Here is a 16,212-nt window from a genome sequence, read left to right as displayed (position 1 = left end):
ACGTCTTCCACATAACATTCATCTTTTCTCGTGCGCAAAGGAACTTGCTTACAACATGTCGTAAGATTTCGTTTCATTTGCCTGACAGGCTGATATTCACACAACTCATATTTTGCTGCTATGTCATAAAAAAAACTAACAATGAATACATTCTAGTCTAACGCTATAAATCCCATACTTCATTTTGGATGAGTGGTACTCACAAAGTTGTGCGTGGTGAGAGGCACATTCTCCAACACTTCAACATGCAACTCCTCCCCTGTCAGCCAGGAGATGTCCGTATCCCAACCAATAGGTTTCTTCTCCCTGATATCGGTAGAAAGAGTTATGAAACATGAGAAAAAGAAAGTCTGCAAACCCATGTCTGCTGTTCATACCACCTACTGTAAACAAAAGGGATGAGTTAATCTGAAATATTAGAACAATGCAGAAATATAACTTACGAACTTAATTAAAAAAACAAATCATCAAACCATCAAACATATTGGACTTAAAATACTGATAATAAAAAAATGTTCACACCAATGAGAGTGGAACCTGCTTATGTCAATACCCTTAGAATAATTGGCTGGCTGGCTGACATCGACATAAGCGGTTGTTGACATAAGCAAAATCGGAAATAGCCATTGCTTGTACATTTATTTGTGACTTTGGCCAGAGACATAATGAAAATGGGCGATAAAGTACTTTTGAACACACGGGTTATTGATAGTGTGTACATTTTCTGTTTTGTTTTAATATGATATTGTACACTTTTACCTAAGGGAGCCGATGTGCTAATATTGTTTGTCTTGAATAGGGATGTTACGATTAGAATTTTATCAATAACAATACTGATATTTAATCATGTTTAAAAGGAAAAAGCCGTGGCTTCCACTTCAAAGTGACACTAAACTCTTTAGCATTGCCTTGCCTTGCACATAGTGCAAGACTTCGGAGGACTTTTAAGAAAAGTTTCAAACTTTTGGGTGCTGTACGGGTTTATTTAGTTTGATGTGTTGAGTGTGCTCGAGCGTGGGGTGAGAATATTTATTGTTTGGGATTAATTCATGGATATTAAAGGGGAACTGCAATTTTTTTGGGTGGGGGGGATTTTGCCTGGCATTCACAATATATGAGATATATTTAGATATAATCAAAATAGTATTAATCTAATGAAGATTCCCCAGCTATTTTCAGAGATAATGAGGAAGCCAGACACGTCATCGTGTGGCGTAGAGGTAGGAACCACAGATTTCTTCCCCACCAACAACATTGCTAATCATACAGACTTTGTGAGCGGCAACAACAATTACTTAAGTAAAATTATGATAAAAAACTTGTTATTGTTGATCCTGAATATAAGGAGGATGAGCTATAGGTTTTAGAAGCTCTGCTAAACAGATTCAGCTTTAGTGAAACACTAAGCATCATGTAGCAGTATTGCTAAGTGTTAACAAGAAAAAAAAACTACAAACATAATAAAATTATAGCTTACTGTACGATGTCTGCTCTTACTGGGATGACGACTGATAGTATGTACATATCTTCCCGTTTAGATGAATAATTCATCATGATTCACACAAAAGGTTAACAAAAAAAAGTTTCCCTCCAAACACTGTCTTCGGTTGTGTGTGTTTGTCTCCACCTACGGGTATGAATTGAATGTCACAGATGAACAACTTCTACATTTATGGCTAAATCTTCCTAATATCCAGGTGAGAGGCATGATTTATAATCTAGAATAACTTTGACAAGCCGAGACGCGATGATGCAGGAGCAGCAGGACATCAGAGCTAGTTCACAGTAAAGCAGCGGAGAGCTAGTGAGCTGTGTGCTATCAATCCGCTGCGTTAGCGCTTATAATAACCACATTGCTAATATTTGGTTAATATTGAGGTCACAATATGTATATAAAGTATTGTTGGCGGGTTTTGCATGGTTATTTAGAGGGTTTTGTGGGCACAATAGAGACAGCCCCCATTGACTACATTGTTATCGGACTTTTGATGTATTTATTTATTCACGACTTAGAATGCATGAAAAAAAGAAACCATGTGTTCATGTCTTATATAGGGATTGTGAATGATAGACAGCAAATCTTTCTCAAATTTTTGCGTAATTCCAGTATGACTGATCTGATACTATGGTCAGAGTGCAGAAGTGTTACTCCATCGACATGAATCTATGGAAATTACCGAAGACGCTCAGAGCGGAATATTCAAAATGGCTGACTGATTTTGTGGCATTTTGTGATGTTTAGACGGTATTTTCACATACTTTGCGGATTGTAAATACAATTGGATATGGTTTAATGGATACAACAAAACACAAGTATATAAAGTCAACTTGTTTTTCCACTCTACTGGTACTTTAAGCGAATAGGTGCGCTGTCTACAGTGGTGTCATAATTATCGTAGAGTAAGATCCATAAAAAATACAGATAGCTGTATCATTTGTACATAATCTTAACGGTCCTACTGAACCAATCCATTCAGAGACCGGTACCAAAGAATACCTATACTCAGTATACATCTCTGTCTTGGCTACAGTGACAACAAAGCTTTTGTACATGTGCAAATATTTCCTCCTGTAGCTAAAATGTAAAAATAAAATATATATAAAATGGGTGTATTATGTTAGCTAATAGTTGTAGAACCCAGGTTAACACTTACATGCTTTTATTTTGAAGCTTACTTTGCACTGAGCTGGAAGTTACTGTGTGCACGTATGTTTTAATGCTGTGTAACTAGACAGCAGTTATGAGGATGTCGTTATCACACTGCTTAGTGATAATTATCAAGTTAACAATACTATGACACTTTGACATAGAAATTACAAGGGATGTAAATCTCTTTGTGATGGACAATTCGATTCACATCGCGATACATGGGTTCTGATGCGATTCAAAAATTATTAATTTATAAAATAGAACAATTAGATGCTACTTGATTTAGTGTATGAACGATTCGATTCTATGGTTAACATTTGTTGATGGACACATTCTTTTTTTACACCACAAAAGAACACGAGTACACTCCTCCTCATGTTAGAGGATAAATAGTTAGAACCCTGTAACCAAGCGCTCAGACTAGATCTGTCCAAGCTAAGTCTATGAGCATGAACTGATGAAAACTACTCGGATGAGAGGCCAAATGTCTTCTAAGACAACTGATCAGTTGATCCTTGGGATGTCACAATATTGACAGACAGCAGAGCACGTAGACGGTCCGTGGTGTTTAGGTTATGTATCTTGTCGGCCGGCCGTTGTTTTAAAGATAAACCATCTACTAATTGCTAGTTCCGCGCAACACCCGGTCAGCATATAAACGTCTATTCTTGTCTCCAATTACGTAAATAACGTAACAAGCGCGTGACTCTTTTCACGGGCAACCCTGGCTCGAGTTGTTTTAAAGACAAAAACTGTCAACTAATTTTTAATTCGGCGCGATAACCGGCTAGTGTACACTCGATTAACCTAAAAATTCATAGCTGAATCTTGATTGAGGGGGCTGTAACCGCCGTAGCCGAACCGGCCACTTCTCGAACCGGATATCTGGTCACATCGGTTTATCGTAAACAACCCTAGAAATGACCCCTATAGGTCTTTATTTTGACAAAAGCGGTCAAAGTAAGCAGGCACTTTTCAGCAATAGGAGCCCAAGACTTGAGGTTGTCGATATAAGCAGGACTGACTCAAACACGTCACACAGTATTTCTTTCCAAAACAATTTCCATGTCTACCACATATATATTTTTATATTTGTCATTTTCAGTGTCTGCAGCTGCTAAAACTCCAGCTCGCTGTCAATTGGCAAATCGCAGGCAAGCATGTGTCTCCAAGGCAACAGCCTATATTACTGTTACAACAACTGTACTGCCAATCATTTGTATGGCTCTAATCTTTACTTTTTGATCTTTTTTTGCAGGTAAAATGAATTTCTGAGTAATATATTTACTTACCCGTCCTGTATCCTGTAGACCCCACAGCATTCTGGGATGAGTCCTCGCATCATTAGAGCTTTCTTTAGCGAGTCTCGCACGGTCATCCCACACCGGGCCGGTACCTGAACACAGCATGGAAGACTATTTTCTTACATACTGTCTATTCAAACATAATTACAAATGTAACTGACGGTGAGAGTGACCAAGATTCTAGTTTCAAATTAGTAGAGTGTATTTCATATTACAGACAATTTACTCCATTTATTCTCAAATTGTGATAAGTGGGTTTCAATTAGTGGTCCTCATCAAACAAAATCCAGCCGAGGTAGGCTCCAGCTCACCGGTGTCCCTAATGATGACAAGCGGTACAGAAAATGGATAGATGAACACTCTATACTGGATCTCATGAAAGGGAAAGAGGGTCACCTAGATACCCTTATTCCCCAGATGCCTCACTCTGATCAAATGCTCCAAGACTATTAAAAAGGAAAAGCTTCACTTTATTATAGACAATACAGTAAAATCCAGAGCAAAGTCTGTGTCATTAGTCCGCCATGATTATCAAGCCAAACGACACTAGTGCGCATGCGCCTGACTTCGCGTTGCCTAAAATGCATTAATAAATGACGGTTTTTAGGTCATTAAGAAATTAGACAGTGTTACTAACCGTCTGGAATTTTAGTGCAAATTATCATTATGCCGTTTACTGTTACATCCCTCGTCCATTAACAAGTAAAAAGTCAAGGGCGGTCACGGCATGTTCTTGCCGCCGATGTTGGTCAATCACAATACACAAATGACCACAGGCTGCACTTTGAACACCCCTGGTATAAAGCATGTTGTGTGTATGAGAAGGTAACACATGTGAAGTGAAGTGAAGTGAATTACATTTATATAGCGCTTTTTCTCAAGTGACTCAAAGCGCTTTACATAGTGAAACCCAATATCTAAGTTACATTCAAACCAGTGTGGGTGGCACTGGGAGCAGGTGGGTAAAGTGTCTTGCCCAAGGACACAACGGCAGTGACTAGGATGGCGGAAGCGGGGATCGAACCTGCAACCCTCAAGTTGCTGGCACGGCCGCTCTACCAACCGAGCTATACCGCCCCAACACATACCACTGTTCTTTGTTTATTAGGCAGGAAGACCCGAACGATGGGCTTCTGTGGTGATCGAGGGTTGGCCCGACTGGCATCTGTGGGGGTTTGCAGTACTGCCAATGTGTTGGGCGCCGTGGGATACGCCTGAGCACCCTCCGCCACCATATATCCTCCCATTTTGACTTCCAGGAGCTGTGGCACAGGTGTTGGAGAGCAGGAGAGGTCTGTGCCATTGCCCATGGCTTCTAGCAGCTGCTGCTCCCTCTGCTGCAGGGCGTCCAGCTTACTAGTGTATTCCTCATAGGCCTACGAGGGGATCGGCGAACACACACACACACACACACACACACACACACACACACACACACACACACACACACACACACACACGCACTCTGAAATTACATCTTTCAGCTCTATCAATGCACATGTAGCAAAAGGAAACAAAATCTCACCTCTAAATATATAGAGGGAGGATTGTGCTCGCCTCCAAACTTGTTTAGAAGAGCCTCCAAGTGTTCTTGGGTCAACTTTATCATCTGTTTGATATTCCAGATCTGTGAAAAAAGAAGACAGTAATTGGAATGATTCAGTTATACAAACCCCGTTTCCATATGAGTTGGGAAATTGTGTTAGCTGTAAATATAAACGGAATACAATGATTTGCAAATCCTTTTCAACCCATATTCAATTGAATGCACTACAAAGACAAGATATTTGATGTTCAAACTCATAAACTTTTTTTTTTTTTTTGCAAATAATAATTAACTTAGAATTTCATGGCTGCAACACGTGCCAAAGTAGTTTGGAAAGGGCATGTTCACCACTGTGTTACATGGCCTTTCCTTTTAACAACACTCAGTAAACGTTTGGGAACTGAGGACACACATTTTTTAAGCTTCTCAGGTGGAATTCTTTCCCATTGTTGCTTGATGTACAGCTTAAGTTGTTCAACAGTCCGGGGGTCTCCGTTGTGGTATTTTAGGCTTCATAATGCGCCACACATTTTCAATGGGAGACAGGTCTGGACTACAGGCAGGCCAGTCTAGTACCCGCACTCTTTTAATATGAAGCCATGTTGATGTAACACGTGGCTTAGCATTCATTGTCTTGCTGAAATAAGCAGGGGCGTCCATGGTAACGTTGCTTGGATGGCAACATATGTTGCTCCAAAACCTGTATGTACCTTTCAGCATTAATGGGGCCTTCACGGATGTGTTAGTTACCCATGTCTTGGGCACTAATACACCCCCATACCATCACACATGCTGGCTTTTCAAATTTGCGCCTATAACAATCCGGATGGTTCTTTTTCTCTTTGGTCCGGAGGGCACGACGTCCACAGTTTCCAAAAACAATTTGAAATCTGGACTCGTTAGACCACAGAACACTTTTCCATTTTGTATCAGTCCATCTTAGATGAGCTCAGGCCCAGCGAAGCCGACAACATTGCTGAGTGTTGTTGATATACGGTTTTCGCCTTGCACAGGAGAGTTTTAACTTGCACTTACAGTTCTGGAGTTGCTCAGGGTGTGAGGGCACAGGCGGGTGTGGGGATACTCACGAGTCCCCGGCTGAGTGCCTGTACGTTGGAGTTCACCCCAGTGGACAAGAAGGTCGCCTCCCTTCGCCTTAGGGTTGGAGGGGGGAAAACTCTGACTGTTGTTTGTGCATACGCACCAAACAGGAGTTCAGAGTATTCAGCCTTCTTGGATACCTTGCATGGGGTCCTGTATGGGGCGCCGGCAGGGGATTCCATAGTCTTGCTGGGGGACTTCAACGCGCACGTGGGCAATGACAGTGATACTTGGACTGGCGTGATTGGGAGGAACGGTCTCCCTGATCTGAACCTGAGTGGTGGATTGTTATTGGACTTCTGTGCTAGTCACGGACTTGCGATAACAAACACCATGTTCAAGCATAAGGATGCTCATAGGTGTACCTGGTACCAGAGCACCCTAGGCCAAAGATCAATGATCGATTTTGTAATCGTATCAGCTGATCTGAGGCCGTATGTTTTGGACACTCGGGTGAAGAGAGGGGCTGAACTGTCAACTGATCACCATCTGGTGGTGAGTTGGGTTAGATGGCGGGGGAAACCTCTGGACAGACCTGGCAAACCCAAGCGTGTAGTGCGGGTGAACTGGGAACGTTTGGAGGAGTCCTCTGTCCGGAAGGACTTCAACTCCCACCTCCGGCGGGACTTCTCTGCCATCCCTGTGGAGGTTGGGGACATTGAACAGGAATGGGCAATGTTCAAAGCCTCTATTGCTAAAGCTGCAGATGCGAGCTGTGGCCAGAAGGTCTTAGGTGCCTCAAGGGGCGGTAACCCTCGAACACCCTGGTGGACAGTGGTGGTCAGGGAAGCCGTCCGACTGAAGAAGGAGTCCTACCGGGGTATGTTATCCCAGGGGACTCCGGAGGCAGTTGCAAGGTACCGGCGGGCCCGAAGGGCAGCGGCCGTGGCTGTGGACGAGGCTAAGCAGAGGGTGTGGGAGCAGTTCGGGGAATCCATGGAGAAGGACTATCGGGCGGCACCAAAGCTGTTCTGGAAGACCATACGGCACCTCAGGAGGGGGAAGCAGGGAACCATCCAAGCTGTGTACGGCAAGGATGGGACTTTGCTGACTTCAAGTGAGGAAGTCGTGGGGCGTTGGAAAGAGCACTTTGAGGAACTCCTGAACCCAAATACATCAGACACACCCTCCCTGATAGGAGCAGGGCCTGAGGATGATGGGGGATCGACGTTGATCTCTCGGAGTGAAGTCACTGAGGTAGTTAGACAACTCCACAGTGGCAAAGCTCCGGGGGTTGACGAGATCCGTCCAGAAATGCTGAAGGCTCTGGGTGTTGATGGGCTGTCTTGGTTGATACGCCTTTTCAACATTGCGTGGAAGTCTGGGACAGTGCCGAGGGAGTGGCAGACTGGGGTGGTGGTTCCCCTTTTCAAAAAGGGGGACCAGAGGGTGTGTGCTAATTACAGGGGTATCACACTACTCAGCCTCCCTGGGAAAGTTTACGCCAAGGTACTGGAAAGGAGGGTCCGGCCGATAGTCGAACCTCAGATTCAAGAGGAGCAATGTGGATTCCGTCCTGGTCGTGGAACAACTGACCAACTCTTTACGCTTGCGGGAATCCTGGAGAGGGCCTGGGAGTATGCCTATCCAGTCTACATGTGTTTTGTGGATTTGGAGAAGGCGTATGACCGCGTCCCTCGGGAGATCTTGTGGGAGGTGCTGAGGGAGTACGGAGTGAGGGGAACCCTGTTGAGGGCCATCCAATCTCTGTACAACCAAAGCGAGAGTTGTGTCCGGGTGCTTGGATGTAAGTCGGATCCGTTTCCAGTGGGGGTTGGTCTCCGCCAGGGCTGCGCTCTGTCACCTATCCTGTTTGTGATTTTCATGGACAGGATTTCTAGGCGGAGTCGTGGCCATGGCGGAGAGGGTATACGTCTCGGGGGGCTAAGGGTTGCGTCACTGCTGTTTGCAGATGATGTGGTCCTGATGGCACCTTCGGTTCGTGACCTTCAGCTCTCACTGGATCGGTTCGCAGCCGAGTGTTCAGCGGCTGGAATGAGGATCAGCATCTCCAAATCTGAGGCCATGGTTCTCAGCAGGAAACCGATGGTTTGTACAGTCCGGGTAGGGGACAGGACTCTGTCCCAGGTGGAGGAGTTTAAGTATCTCGGGGTCTTGTTCACGAGTGAGGGAAAGATGGAGAAGGAAATCAGCCGGAGAATCGGAGCAGCTGGGGCAGTATTGCAGTCTCTCTGCCGCACTGTTGTGACGAAACGGGAGCTGAGCCAGAAGGCAAAGCTCTCGGTCTACCGAGCTATCTACATTCCTACTCTCACCTATGGTCATGAAGTGTGGGTAATGACCGAAAGAATAAGATCGCGGATACAAGCGGCCGAAATGAGTTTCCTCAGAAGGGTGGCTGGCATCTCCCTTAGAGATAGGGTGAGAAGTGCAGTCACCCGAGAGAGACTCGGAGTAGAGCCGCTGCTCCTTCGCTTGGAAAGGAGCCAGCTTAGGTGGTTCGGGCATCTCGTGCGGATGCCTCACGAGCGTCTCCCTAGGGAGGTCCTCGTTGCACGGCCCACTGGGAGGAGGCCCCGCGGCAGACCAAGGACCAGATGGGGGGATTACATCTCCTCTCTGGCCTGGGAACGCTTCGGGATTCCCCAGGAGGAAGTCGCAAATGTTGCTCTGGAGAGGGAAGTCTGGGGGTCTTTGCTGGAGCTGCTGTCCCCGCGACCCGATTCCGGATAAGCGGTTGAAGATGGATGGATGGACTTACAGATGTAGCGACCAACTGTAGTTACTGACAGTGGGTTTCTGAAGTGTTCCTGAGCCCATGTGGTGATATCCTTTACACACTGATGTCACTTGTTGATGCAGTACAGCCTGAGGGATCGACGGTCACGGGCTTAGCTGCTTACGTGCAGTGATTTCTCCAGATTCTCTGAACCCTCTGATGATATTACAGACCGTAGATGGTGAAATCCCTTAATTCCTTGCAATAGCTGGTTGAGAAAGGTTTTTCTTAAACTGTTCAACAATTTGCTCACGCATTTGTTGACAAAGTAGTGACCCTCGCCCCATCCTTGTTTGTGAATGACTGAGCATTTTGTGGAATCTACTTTTATACCCAATCATGGCACCCACCTGTTCCCAATTTGCCTGTTCACCTCTGGGATGTTCCAAAAAAGTGTTTTATGAGCATTCCTCAACTTTATCAGTATTTATCGCCACCTTTCCCAACTTCTTTGTCACGTGTTGCTGGCATCAAATTCTAAAGTTAATGATTATTCAGTGTTTCCCATAAACTGCCAAGATACCTGTGGCGGTGGGGGCGTGGCTATGGGCGTGGTCACCATGACATCATCGAGTAATTTGCATAATTTACTACAATGATATGATTTTCTCTAAAAAGGCTCAAAAAATGTATACTTACTAATTAATAACAGTTTTGTTTTAAACGTCCATCCATCCATCCATCCATTTTACAATATAATTACAACACTTTATGTACATATTTATATACAGATTTGAACAATAAGTTTTTCACTGAAATATATTTATTAATTGTGGTTCTTACAAAAAGCATATCTCATAAAATATAAAAGCTAAAATGTCTCTTAAAGCTCTGCCCCTTTAATTAGTGCATACTAAATAATTTAACTTTAGCCTACTACAACAACCATATTATTTACCAGCAACATAAAGTGAAACAGAGGCAGAGGTGTCCTGCCACAGTCAGTAACAAATAAACAGAAAACAGTAGTGGTCAAATACAAATAAGGCAACAAGAGAAGTATCCTACACTTCTCTTTTGTAAAGTAAATCTGAACAGCCTATATGGGCATCTACATCAACTATATGATTTGCCTGAGAAGCTGGACAAAAAAAAAAAAAAAAAAAAAAAAAGTTTTTTTTATTTTTATTTGTGGTGGACGTAATTCTTTCGTGGCGGGCCACCACAAATAAATGAATGTGTGGGAAACACTGTTATTTGCACACAAAAAAATGTTTATCAGTTTGAACATCAAATATGTTGTCTTTGTAGCATATTCAACTGAATATGGTTTGAAAATGATTCGCAAATCATTGTATTCCGTTTATATTTACATCTAACACAATTTCCCAACTCATATGTAAACGGGGTTTATACATGATTTGAGTTGATGCTCATAGAAGCGTGTACTTTTGCAGATAAATAGAGAGACTGTCTATAATTTCAGAAATTATATTATATAATCTTCAACTGAAAAATGCTTTGCCAGATGATGGCTTTCCATTCCAATCTTTAGGTGGCAATAGTGTGCACTCAGAAGTAGGGATGATGTTTGTTAAGAAATGATCAATGTCGATGCCATTATCGAATCCTCTTATCAAACCGATTCCTTATAGAATCTCTTATCGAATCCAGATAAGGTGCTCACACAACAACCTGTGTGTGCACTGACTTCCAAAAGCCGTAGATGTTATGTGACTGCTGTTTATATGAAGGAAAGGCGGACGTGACTGAGGACAGCATGCGGACGTTAAAGAGTGAAGGTTTCAGGTGAGAGGGGACGCTAAAGGCACGCCCCCAGTGAGCATATAGTGCTGCTGTGTGCGTTGTAAATAAAAAACTTGCCGACAAACACATCACCAACATGGACGAGGTGCCGCTCACTTTCGACATCCTGGTGAAGCACACTGTGGAGAAGAAGGGGACCAGCACGGTAGCGAATCGATACGCACAACGGGGCAAGAGGAGTCGGCTTTTACTTTTTCCAAGGAGCCCCACAGCAACGAGACTGCCTTTGAAAATGACGAGAGGGAATCTGGCGTATTTGATGGAGAACTTGCCCAGCTGTGCATTTCGGACACAGAAGATGAGGACTTTGATGGATTTGTAGATGAGGATTGATCAAAAAATAATGTGAGTGCATTGATAAATACTTCAATAAAGTACAACCGAACTCAGCTTTGCTCCTGCTGCCTTTTCAATACAGCGTCTATGCATGCTAGCATATGTTTTAAGCTAGCGTATGTTTAACCCAGGGGTGCAAATTAACACTCGCCAGTCGCCATTTGCGAGCTATTTTTAGCTTTGGCGAGTAAAATATTTGCCTAACTTGCCACGCTGGCGAGTTGAAAAAGTGAGGTTCACAACAGCAATAATGCAGCGCTTACCGGTACCTAAAGCAACACGGAGATCATTATTTTACCAAGCACATATTTGTTGTGATGTCACGTTCGACGTTCCGTAGACTAGTTGCTAAGAGACGGCAGTTAGCTAGCCTAGTAGTTAGCTTAGAGCGCGCACTACAGGGATATCTCTCAGGCGACAGTCACAGAGTGTACCGGTAACGTTACTCGAGTCTTAATAGCTAACAATCATTCTTCCTAGCCTTAAGCCTATAAATCGTATCGTTATGTGGCGCTTCCTGAAACCCATAGCTAAAAAGGCACGGACGGAGGAGGAGGAGGAGGAGGAGGAGGAGGAGGGGGGTCGCGATGCGAATGCTGCGAAACCCAAACCGACCAGCGCTGGAACTGGGGGGAGAAAGTTTCAGACGAAGTGGCTATACGACGATGCAGGGAAAAAACGCGACTGGCTGACTGTCAAGAACAACATCATGTTTTGCACTGTGTGCACAACTTGAAAAATATTTAACTATTTCTTTATTCTTTGTAGCAATCAATGCACTGTAAAACTTGTATATTACTTAAATTTTATTGAATACAGATCTTTTAAAATCTTATCTGCACTGCATCATGCGTCCTGCTTCTAGTTTCATAGGATAGTAAAAAAAAGAATCTATATACTCTATATACTATACTGTGGCCCCTGGTTGGTTGTAGAATTGGTTTTAATGTGACGTGAACACTTCTACATGGCGGAATACAATGGTAAAGGAAATAGTTTGTTTTGGCATTTGGCGAGTAAAAAATATGGTTGGCGAGTATGTTTTTTCACCTACTAGCCACTTGGCGAGTTGGTCAAAAAGTTAGTTTGCACCCCTGGTTTAACCATGTCTGCGCCCAAAAAAACGCTGCGCCTTATTTATGCGTTAAATACAGAAATAGCACCCGTAACTGACACGGCCCCTTTTAATACGGTGCGCCCTATGGTCACGAAAATACGGTATAGTGGCTTCGATAACGGGAACCGGTTCTCAAAAAGGGATTCGAATCCATGGAATCGGTTCTTTTCTTATCGAAGCATCGGGAGAACCGTTTTTGGAACATCAACCCTACTCAGAAGTGGGGCACCAAGATGCAGACATCAGTCAAATGAAGGATCCCTGTGTTTCTCCAGCCATTATGACATTATATAAGTAGGGGCAGCCATACAATATACTGTTTGATAACCTGCGTTTACAATTCCTATATTGTGATCACATTAATTACACAATGTCTTAAATTTGATTTTGTGGAGTTATTTGGAGTCTTTCTATTGCTTTCTGTAGAAAAAGTCTGTGCAATGCAACTGTGGAGGGGCGAGCAAATTACAGTCGGCTACGCAAAAGGTTTAAACTAAGGTTGTTCCAATCAGGGTTTCATGCTGCCAATTCGGATACCGATTATCCATGAGTGAGTTCAGCCAACATCAATCACATGTATTAACTGTAAGAATACCAATATCAATGACAAACCGCGGTAAAACTCATGACGGTTAGTATAACCGTTTCAAATTAAAGTTATCGTAAGACTGTGATTGATAACCACATATCGATACATCGATATGATACTGCTCATTTTCTGTACAAGCAAGCTAGTGTGCTAATCACTAGCTATCTTAAATGCTAACATAATTACAAGACACATTAAAGTATTTCCCCATTCCAAAAGTCAAACCTCAATATAAAGTTGTAACAACACATTGCTGTCCAAGGTATTTAAATGTGCAAACTGATCCTACTGGCTGTGCTCCCTTATGACAGTGAGATGTAAAGAGCCATACGCGGACCAAGGGGCAAACCTTCTGTTACCTAAACACAGACAGTTTTTCCCGGGGCCCCAGGATGTCAAACCAACAGCTGAGTAGCACAACCAACATTTTAAAGCGCACACAGAGATGTATCAAGCTTGTGAATGCTGCTACTTACATCTTTTGGGACGTTGCTGATAAAATTTAAAAAACATCAATTTTTTCCGGACTTAATTCCTAAGCTTGGAACCCTGCAGCTTATACAAAAGTAATCTATGTTTTTTTTTTGCCAACGGCCATAATGTTTTGTATACAACAACCTATTATAGTAGTAACACAGACACAGAGACTAAAAAGATGAGTTATTAACTGTGCAAAGGCACCATCTTTTGGACGGGTTCACTCACTGCTGGTTGAAAGTCTACAGTATTTCCTTCTGTTTCATGCCTCGAACCAGAAGTATAAGTGCCATTCCGTCTACTCGTCGTCCACAGCATTCCCACTCGTATGGTTTCTTCATTAATCACTCCAAGCAATGTTTGTAAGTTTTACAATATTACCAAAACAATTCATACTTAAACAGTCACATGTTTGATAGTCGTGTTTTATGCATATTTGCTATTGTAATGTAATTAAGCTAGCGTCGTTGGCATTAGCTAATATGCTAACACGTTGACAAGTGTCTATGTTAGGACTATTAACTTAGTATGTCAATCTTTTTGTATTGTTTTAGTTTCGTAAATTCCTTCGTAAATTTAACAAAACGTCAACGTGGCATTACTGAGTCAGTTTTGTTTAATCAGCCGGTTTACTACCGTGTCTCAGGCACCGTTTGGAAACCTGTAAATAACCATTATTTTAAATATTTATGTGTAAATATGTAATTTTACAACGTATACTTTATGTCTGCGGTGCGGCTAATACATAGAAAAAAATGTTTCCTTATAAAATGTAGTGGGTGCAGCTTATATACTGGTGCATTCTATAGTCCAAAAAATACAGTGCATATGCACTAGATCACTTTAGTCTTTCATAATTTTTACTTTTTTTTATTGCAATCTGAAGCCGAAATATCCAACATTCTGGTTTCAGGGCAAGTGAATGAAACACATTATGTTTCCCTTGAGGGACTATTATTGATTAGTAATAAAATATGACATTCATTCATGAGAACACTATGACATCATCCACAACTGACCGGCATCCATTAGAGAATGATGAGACATCATTCAGGTTCATCCAGTTTCAAGCCAGCCTTTCGAATCAATGAAACCACAGAATATCCCAGTACAGAAGTTCATGGGATGGAAACAACTTCATATGCTTAGTTGTATGACTGCCAAACTTCACTCCATTCTCTTTTTATCTGTGTGTTGCAGGAATAGTATTGAAATATTTGCAACACACTTTGCATTTTAGTACAAGCTTTGTTATCTTCTCTGTTTTGATTTCCACAGCCACTCAGAATTAGTTAAATTAATTGAATAAAAAAAAAGTACTCTGCTGGTTTCCAACAAGCACCTCCAGTGCTTGGAGACACACTGTAGCAACTACACCACCATACAAACACAAATAAAGTGGTGTGAGTGGTAATACGAGAGAAAGAAAGATGCAAATCTGGTAACAAATGGAGGAAGAATTAATTCCCAAGAAAAACAGCATGGGGTCCATCGTCTCACGGTGGTTTGGCTTCAAGCGGGAAGATGTCTAACAGACAACCGTAATATGTCAAGTATGTGGCAAAAGCGTTATTACAAAAAGTAGCAACACTACTAATTTGCACCATCATTTGAAAAGTCACCCGCTAGAGAATAAAGAGTGCTTGAAACTCCGCATGTCAACATATCCGGCCGGTGCCACACCAACAAAATGCCCAAGCAACCAGCACTGACCCAATTGAGCCTGGCGTCTTCCATTTCCACACCAACACCGTATGAAAAATATAGTCAAAAACAGGAGATAACGTCCGCAGTAACCTACCACATAGCGGAGGACATACACAATTTGATTTCCTATTATGCAGCTAATTTTTATTTGATAGTTATTGAAATATCTTGTGTGACATCATGCACAAAAGTGCACTTTATTTGTTTTAAACTATTGTAGTGGCGTTCTGTACAAAAAGTGCACTTTAATTTAGTGTTGTTTTGATATTTCATCTTAGTGACATCATGCACAAAAGTGCACTCATAGCTTGCTTTAAAATGTCTCTGACAATCTTGCACTTTGTTTTAAAATTACATGAAGGTTTGTGCCACTGCTTAATAACTGTTTAATAAATACAGTTTTGGTAAATTGACTTACCGTATTTCCTTGAATAGCCGCAGGGGCGCTAATTAATTTAAAACCTCCTGTCACTCCGGCGTTTACCGGAAGCCGGCGGGATGGCCGTGCATGCGGTAATTATTTTAAAACGTCTTCTCACTCCGGCGTTTACCAAAAGGAATGCGGTAAATTTAGGCGTGCGCTTTGAGTGTGATGTAAGCATACCATCATGAAAAGCACATTTAATTAAAAAAAACGTTATTATGGTCTTACCTGTACTTATAAATGGAGTCCATTTACAGCTCCTTCTGACCAAAAGCATCGATAACTTGTTTATAGAAGTCTTCCTTATTTTCTTTCTTCAGTTTTAAAAGTCTCTCTGTCTCGATGGAGATATTCCTTTAATTATTACCTCCTGCTTCGATTGAAAGTCCAGTTTAGAAAACTGTTTTATTTTAGATACCGGTATGTAATCCTCCATGTTAAAAAAAAAAATCTC

At 42.3% G+C, this 16,212-nt stretch overlaps 1 protein-coding gene across 2 annotated transcripts in view; it reads right to left on the bottom strand.

The window, feature by feature from the left end:
• Positions 1 to 16,212, bottom strand: part of braf (B-Raf proto-oncogene, serine/threonine kinase) — a 45,810-nt gene that overhangs the window by 21,524 nt on the left and 8,074 nt on the right. For both annotated transcript variants that reach the window (XM_062065687.1, XM_062065688.1), the window contains exons 2-5: positions 5,480 to 5,581; positions 5,043 to 5,330; positions 3,943 to 4,046; positions 204 to 306 (exon numbers count right to left, since the gene is read on the bottom strand). In XM_062065687.1, the coding sequence (XP_061921671.1) occupies positions 204 to 306; positions 3,943 to 4,046; positions 5,043 to 5,330; positions 5,480 to 5,581 (597 nt within the window). The remainder of the gene's footprint in view (positions 1 to 203; positions 307 to 3,942; positions 4,047 to 5,042; positions 5,331 to 5,479; positions 5,582 to 16,212) is intronic.

The sequence above is a fragment of the Entelurus aequoreus genome, linkage group LG12 (genome assembly GCF_033978785.1).
Source record: "Entelurus aequoreus isolate RoL-2023_Sb linkage group LG12, RoL_Eaeq_v1.1, whole genome shotgun sequence".
In the NCBI taxonomy this organism is placed as follows: Eukaryota; Metazoa; Chordata; class Actinopteri; order Syngnathiformes; family Syngnathidae; genus Entelurus; species Entelurus aequoreus.
This window is presented reverse-complemented; position numbering and strand designations above follow the sequence as displayed.